The 7,684-nt window shown below is 38.5% G+C and overlaps 1 protein-coding gene across 1 annotated transcript; it reads right to left on the bottom strand.

The window, feature by feature from the left end:
• Nucleotides 1-2,007, bottom strand: LOC134005592 (uncharacterized). The gene is made up of 2 exons (XM_062444513.1): nucleotides 1,722-2,007; nucleotides 1-416 (listed from the first exon to the last, which is right to left on the bottom strand). Exons 1-2 carry the CDS (start codon nucleotides 2,005-2,007, stop codon nucleotides 1-3), a joined length of 702 nt encoding a protein of 233 aa, XP_062300497.1.
• Between the last annotated feature and the right edge of the window lie 5,677 nt (nucleotides 2,008-7,684).

Here is a 7,684-nt window from a genome sequence, read left to right as displayed (position 1 = left end):
TCAGACCTGCAGAGGGTGTGCTTGGTACAGCACCAGTAAGGGTTCACTCAGAGAGCCTCTGTTCAGACAGTACAGACTCTGTGTTAGGGCTTCATGGAGAACCAGACTTCCACTCTCATCAGTATAGCGCAGTTGAAATCCCACCATCTCTACAGGCTTCACAGCCAGAACAGCTGACACATCAAACACATCATATCCAGTGGAGGGTCTCTGGTCCAGGCTCAGTAGTCTCTCCTCGAGGGCCGGACTCTCCTTCAGAGCTCCTTGTGAAGCTGCGACACTGTGCAGGGTGACGGTCACGCTGAGGGGGCGGGGGTTGAGGGTTTTCCTGAACAGAACCAGCTCTGCACCAAGCATTGAAGGGTTCAGGCTGCTGACATTAAACCAGATCCATCCTGGAGAAGCATGATGTGGACCTGGGTGAGCCAAAGAATAAAAAGGAAAGGAAAGAATTAGTTAAGAACTCCACAACTACCTTTAAGGATCAGTGTGTTGGCATCACCAAAATGTGGTGATATAAATGAAACCTATTTGTATTTCAGAACAAATGTACACAGTTTGAACTGAAACATGCTAAAAAAAAAAACCAACGGTTATGGTCCTTTAACTGTAGTTTTATTTGTGTAACATAATTAATACACTTGTTTCTCAGTAGACTGACAAAAACAACTCTGATGATGTCATAGTGATGTCATCAGGATTATTTCAGTTTGGGCTTGGAGACTTCAGAAAATCTGCGTTAAAAACCAAAGGTGTGGATATTTAGAGACATGGGCATTTATCAGGAAGGGAGGGTCTAAAAAAAAACATTACTGAGATGCATTATGGGAAGTGTAGGATGTCGTGTTTTTGAAGCTTGACCCATATTTATTCCACCAAATTTATGGAAGTGCAATAATGAATGATTGTAGTTTTAAATGACAGTGTTGTCCTACTGTGTAAAACAAGAAAAAATGGAAGAGTGCTTATTAAAAAAAATGTAAACATTGTAGAGACTGGTGCAGGCTTTACATTTAAGTTATTTGTGAATATTATACATTTTAAATTAACAATAATCCTCCAAATTTGCAGTTGACATTTGTCTTGTATCTTACTTGGTAGAATAAAATGTTAAGCTGCACTAATCAGTAGTTTTAAAGAGTATTTAAAGCCTCTTTCAGCTGATTGTTTTGGTTCTATGGATACATATCTGGGTCCTGGTTGACCAAATATCTGGATTTTTAAAGCTCAGATGCTAATTAATATCTTATAAATACTTTTATCTCTAATTTTACAACCTGCTCGTCAGTATTGTTTCCAGCAGCAGAAGGCAAACTACCTGCCCAGCACCAAACAACAGACAGAGAAAGTTAGCGATTAGTGTCAGAAGTCGGTGGAGACCAAAACGGAGGTAAAAGAAGAGTGAGTATTGGACTTTTCTTCGAGAGGATAGAAACCTGACTCCAAATGAATGCTGAATATATGAAGAGGAAACTGTTTGCTTACATGTTCAACATATTATATATTATTGTGTTGCACATCTTGCTACACAAGAAATGTACTGTAAAACATATTACTTCTACAACTGAGGATTTTATCCCAAGATAAAGACACTGACATCTATTACAGAAGAACAAATGTAACTGATGATCTAGATGTGTGTAAAGTCAGTTTTTGAAAGAAAGTAGGAAGTTACCATGTTTGATTATTACTTTAAAACAACATTGATATCAAATTTGTACCATCGACACTCCGAAAACTCTGCACCAGCGTTCCGTCCGATCTCCCAAAGTCTTGAGCCTCCAGCGAGTCCAGACGCTGGTAGATCCTCCTCATGTAGGGATGTGGTTTGGCCTGATGGCTCGCAGACACTTTATTGATATGTAGCATTTCCAAAATGGCTTTGTCCAGCTCCGGGTCATCCTCTGCATCTCTGCGCTGGTCCATCAGCAGCAAGCCTGTGACTGAACACAGCATGAAGAAGACCAGGGTTACATCAAGAAATCCCAAACACAATCCTCGGACCATTCTGAGTTACGATGTGATCCTGGGCTGTATCTGCACTTCTTGTCCTGTGCAAGTGCTACTGAAGGTTCCACCTAACCCGGAGTAGTGTAACAGTCTGTGCACTAATACAGTAGGTATGTCAGAACCGCAGGGGCTGTCAGGACTTAGTGAAGCAGTCCCACTGAAGCAAAGGAATGTTACTTCCTTTTGACAAACACTCTACCATGGACTGTAATGAGCCACAGTCCTGCTACCACTGGGTTGATGCACTGACTGAAAAAAGTCCACTTTAACTTGGGACTGTAATGACTGTAGTCTCAATATAATATGAGATGCATGTTAAACTTACAAATACAGTAATATTTTCTTCATCTTAACATGATTTTTATTCATTCTGTAAAGACAGGAATTGGAGATTTTCAGAATAAAGTCACAATATATTGAGAAAAGGGCTGAATGACATGGTTATGGTCTATACCTTGAAGAAATTAGGTACACTTTGTCTAATTCCGACCAGTTTCTTAAGGTTTGAGGACCCTCTATTGATCATATAAGGAAGGGGAAGTGTCTCGCTGGGACTTCATTAAACTGGACTATACTGTATATATATATAGAGAGAGAGACAGAGAGTGAAAAAGTTGCAATGTTATCATCATTTGGGGAAGAATGTCAAAATATGTTCAGATAAACCATTTTGCAATAAAAAGAAATGTTATAATTTGGTCATTTTAAAGAATATAAGCAAAAAAAGTCACATTTCTCGATCATTTAAGAGGGAAGTCGTAATATTACATAATAAATATGTAGTTTCTTGAGAAAAAGTTGTAATACAAAAAAGTCATCATTATTTTTACTTTCTTTATTATGTTGTAACATTATGTTGTAACAGTAGAGTATGTCATGCATTATGTATTGTGCAATTTTAATGCATATGGTTGGGAGGAAGAATAGCAAGGCTGCAGCTAATGTGGATCCTAATAAAACTAAACTAAACTAATCCAAAACTAAATTAATCTTAAACTAAACTAAACCAACCTTAAACTAAAACTAAACTTACCTAAAACAGACTAAACTAAAACCTAACTAACTAAGACTAAATTGAAACTAAACTAACCTAAACTAAACTAAAACTAAACTAAACTAAAACTAAACTAAACTAAGCCAAAACTAAATTAAAACTAAAACTAAATACCTTATAAATGGAGTCAAAGTTTTACCAGAAAACAGTTTCTATATTTCAAGAACAAAATGACTGCTTTCATGTGAGAAAACATTGTATGATTATAACTTTATACTCAGTCTTTTCTTCTAACATTGAGACTTTCTCTTAAATATTTGGACTTTATTTTTAAAGTGTCCCTTTTCCCCTTCACAGTTCCCTTTAGTATTCCTTTGTATCCTGTAGCAATACAATGCTTTGCTTACACTGGGCTGTTTTTCTGAAACAAAGACGCAAACGCAAGCAAACTCTCCAGGTGCAAAAGCAACGTGGGCGTGACCCCGGCATATTTTTTCAATTTTAGTGAGCACAGATGTTGGTGCGAAGCAGGAGCAGCTGAGAGCAGCGTGGAAGAGAAGCAGACTGCTTTATTAGTAAGAGGAATACAGAATCAGCAGGTGGAGTCAGCTCAGCTCCAGGCTCTAGGTATTTTATGTTTTTGGAGAGGTTTGTGTGTGTTCTTCTGAAGACTAAAGGCACAAAAATCACTGTGCGTCTGTTTGTAGTAAGAAACTAACAATTAGATGAGCAGGTTTTAACACATTTGAACTATTGTATAAAAATGGACACCAAAGTTGTATTTATAACAGGGTAGACTTGTATCCACCTCATTTTGAATGCAGTGATCACTAATATTTTTCGGAGAGTTACCGTCCTGCATGTTTTAGGTTGCTCTCCACTCTAACACACCTGATTCTAATAATGAACTCATTATCAAGCCCTTGACAAGCTTCAGCTCCTTGATAATGAGTTAAGTATTAGAATCAGGTGTGTTTAGAGTGGAGAGAAACCTGAAACATGCAGGGCAGTAACTCTCCAAGAAGCAGGGTTGGTGATCACTGTGGGTGTGGTTTCACATGGTGAGGGGTGAATTGCATGCTGATGGCCTGATGGTATACATGTGTGCTTGACCTCCAATCTGCAGTTACTTACCCAGCGTCATTCTCCTTGTCTCCTTTAGATGTGCAGAAATAGACTAATGCTTGTATTTGAAGTTTTTAAAGTGTTTCCTGGTGTAACTATAGGTATTTGAGTGTTTATGTGGGCTAGTCTTTATGTCCTAGTTTAGTAGTAATGAATGTGTTTTGACTTTGCCACACGTCAGGAAGAGAAGCTGAGCACACCCAGCTACTTATTCTCCCCTATCCAACCGACTCTTAACTCTCTTGGCTTTGGCCTTGTTTTAGACTTTTATTCATTTATTTATTAGAACCTATACAATAAATATTATGTCTTTTTTTATTTTTAGGATGAAAGTCTATTGTCTTTTCCCCATTTCCTCATACTCTGGTTGGTCAATTTTGAACTCTAGAACTTGAGCTTCCCAATTAGAATAAACACACCTCTTCTCCTACATAAAGTGCATTATGTTTGTTTAAATAGGAAATAACTGAAGAGGTGCAAATGCAAAATAATAATAATAATAATAATAATGATATACTATCATTTGAGGAAAACTGTCATTTAATAGTAATTGGCTCAATTTTTTTATATGTAAATATTAATGAATGCAGTCAGGGGCGCTGTAAGGAGGTGAAAAGTGAGGATGATTCTGAGGGGATGTGATAGACAGGTGCCCTAAACATAAATTAGATTACATTAATAAAATATTTTATTTACAATCTACTCATTTAACTAACCTTTTTTTTTATGGCAACCATCCAAAGCCTCTGTATTGCTCATAAACCCCCCCCCCCCCTTTATTTACATGAAATGGTTCAGTCCTATTTTCACAGGTCAGACTCAGGAGATATTGTACAGTTAGTATTGGACTACAAGACAGTTGCAAGCCTTCACAGGTAGAGGTGTGGTTACAGCAATTACACATGGTTTGCATGACCTGTGTATGGTGGTGGGGCCCAATGTAATATCTTTTTATGGGGCCCAAAATCCCTGACAGTGCCCCTGAATGCAGCTTAAAGAAAGCAAAGACAAATGCACTTTTTGTAAAAGTTGAAAACCAATTATAAACTTTGAATAATGAGGTGTGTCTGATATGGTTTTACCACAAGAATAAGCTCAATTATATTGTTAAAATCTTCATTAAAAGTTCCAGAATTTTTTGAATATGCACATTTTTAACAGTTTTAACTGTTGGACACAAGATGTCTCCAGTCCTCCTTCACTGTAAAGTTTCATTCTCTGTTGGTGCACTGGAGGCTTCAGGTTTCCACATCACACTGTGTAAGTTGAGTATTAATGATTGGCTTCCTAACTACAGTAATCCTGCTGATAGGCCTGCCCCTATAAAATCAGATATTTAATGAGCACAGACAAACTTTCCACTTTTTAGCAAATTAATGTGAAAACAATACATCATTCTGCACAGTAAAGCTCAAACATTCAACTGAAAAAACATGAAGGAACCTTTTTTTTTTTAGAGTGGAGGTAGTCCAAGCTGTCACTGTTCACACACTGCTCTCTTGCTTTACAGGGAATGTATCCTTACATGATGTCCATTGTCTCTCCTTAAGTCTTTTCCTCACATTACATTGTTAAACCTTTTTATTTTTGCCCACTTCTGTCCAATAATGACAAAGCTGTTGCTGCAACCACCAGGCACTTTGAGTAAGACTTTGATCTCACAGGCCGGTATTTGTCTTTTAGCTTTTTTTCCCCGTTCCGATTACTGACGGAGGAAGGCGTCCACAATCAGTTCTTCCTACCCTCAGCCTCTGTCCCTCCTTCTCTCCCCCCTCTCTACCCATCTCACTCTCTCAGGGGTGGAGTTTGCCTCTGAGGAGTACGATTCTGTCAGTGAGGGTAGTCGCTGTTGAAAGCAGAGGAAGGCAGCCAGGTAGGGAAGGACGAGGAGGAAGGAGAGGAGGCGCCAGATGTGTGCAGATCAGGTAAGGACATGTTTAAATGTGTGTATGTGTGTGGGGATCTCTGGGGACCTTTTTTTTGCTCAGGGAACAAAGTATGATGATTGTTTTTCTTCTTTTTCTCATTATGTTTTTGTTAACTTTTTCTTTTTTAATTGTTTAGATTTGCACCAGAAGTCTCTCTGTCTGTGTAGCATCTGTTTCTCTTCCTTCTGTCTCAATACAAACTATAATTTACCTCAAATCTGCCTCTAATTGGGTCAAAATATTTGTCTATTCATCAGGATCCTATTAACTGGAGTGAACGCCTGTCGTTTTAATGTCTAAAATCTGTTGTCAGTGCAAGATATGGATTCATAAATAATAATTTCACTAGCATGGCTGTTGCACATTTTTAGAAAATCAAGGTTTCAGGATTCAACCATCATCAGTGATGCTGTATGTAAAGGGAAAATCATTTCTAAACTGCACAAACTCACTCATGTCTCTTATCCAGCAGCTGTAACAAGCACATTACTCATCACACACACTCCCTCCTCTTTCTTTCAGCTTTTAAAGGTTTTCTGTTGCACATTCTGGACTACGTTTTTTGGACTGCAGCCAACAGTTAGCCACTCATGTTTTCATGCAGAATGCCTTCTTCTTCTTCCCCGTTGTCTCCTCTTTCTCGGAAAATTGCCCGCTGCCCTGTCATTATTAAGATTAGAAGAAGAAGCGTCGCTGTGAATGGATGCAACAGACATTCCCAGCTGTGAAGCGAAGCCACTTGTTATATGACACATCGCATTCACCCCCCCCCCCCTGCCGCGTGCTTTGTGTTCATCACCGGGCCTGTTGTTTAATAAAAGGCAGGATAAATGTGACAAAATTCTCCCGGGTTATGGAAGGGTTTCTTATTGTGAGAGTTATGAGGTGCTATGTGACATGTGTGACCTCTGAATAGTATTTTATGGCTGTGTGCTGTTACCTGTCCAAGGAGAGGAGGAGTAAAGCTGTTAACAGACAGAAGGCATATGTCTTTTTTAAAGTTCTGAGCACATACACAGAACACCTTTTTATTTAAAGAAGCAGAAGATTAGTAAAGTAATATTTGGAGGAATTATCCAATATTCATTTTTTTCCCAAAATGATTATCCATGAATTCTGGGAAATGAACCATGGAGTGAATTCCAACCTAAATGGCTTGGTATGGGTCCACTCCATAGCATCTTTTGCCATCATCTGGTAAATGCCCCCCTTTTTCAGACTCCACGTCCTCAGTTTGTAACACACACTTTTCTGGAAGAAAGTGTGTTGCACTTAATTCTCTTACAAATAAAAAGTTGAATTCATAATCCGTAAAAAAGAACCGTTTCTCAGCTCAACACACTCCAGGAGTTTTGAAGCTTTAGCCTTGTTTTGTCTGGTATGGCACGTAGCTTATGTCGGCTAACGTTAGCTAACTTTAGATGGATATTACTGTATAATTGACATTACTAAGTCAGTTTACCGACTTGGGTTATGTCCATGCTTTACTTCTGCTTCTGTTGCAGTATGTTTCAGTAACATCCTTTTTTTATCCTATTGCCACTTCTGGCAACAGTAGCACCAGAAAGTGGCAGAAAACTCATTTGCCTGTCCTCGCAAAACACGTTAGCCTACTAGACTTGGTGAC

The sequence above is a fragment of the Scomber scombrus genome, chromosome 23 (assembly GCF_963691925.1).
Source record: "Scomber scombrus chromosome 23, fScoSco1.1, whole genome shotgun sequence".
In the NCBI taxonomy this organism is placed as follows: Eukaryota; Metazoa; Chordata; class Actinopteri; order Scombriformes; family Scombridae; genus Scomber; species Scomber scombrus.
Note: the sequence above shows the minus strand (reverse complement) of the source record. Positions and strands in the feature narration are given on the sequence as shown.

Coding starts and splice junctions, on each gene's coding strand:
- LOC134005592 (XM_062444513.1), bottom strand. CDS start 2,007: ATGGTCCGAGGATTGTGTTTGGGATTTCTTGATGTAACCCTGGTCTTC. Junction 417..1,721: donor GAGTTTTCGGAGTGTCGATG/GTACAAATTTGA, acceptor TGGCTCACCCAG/GTCCACATCATGCTTCTCCA.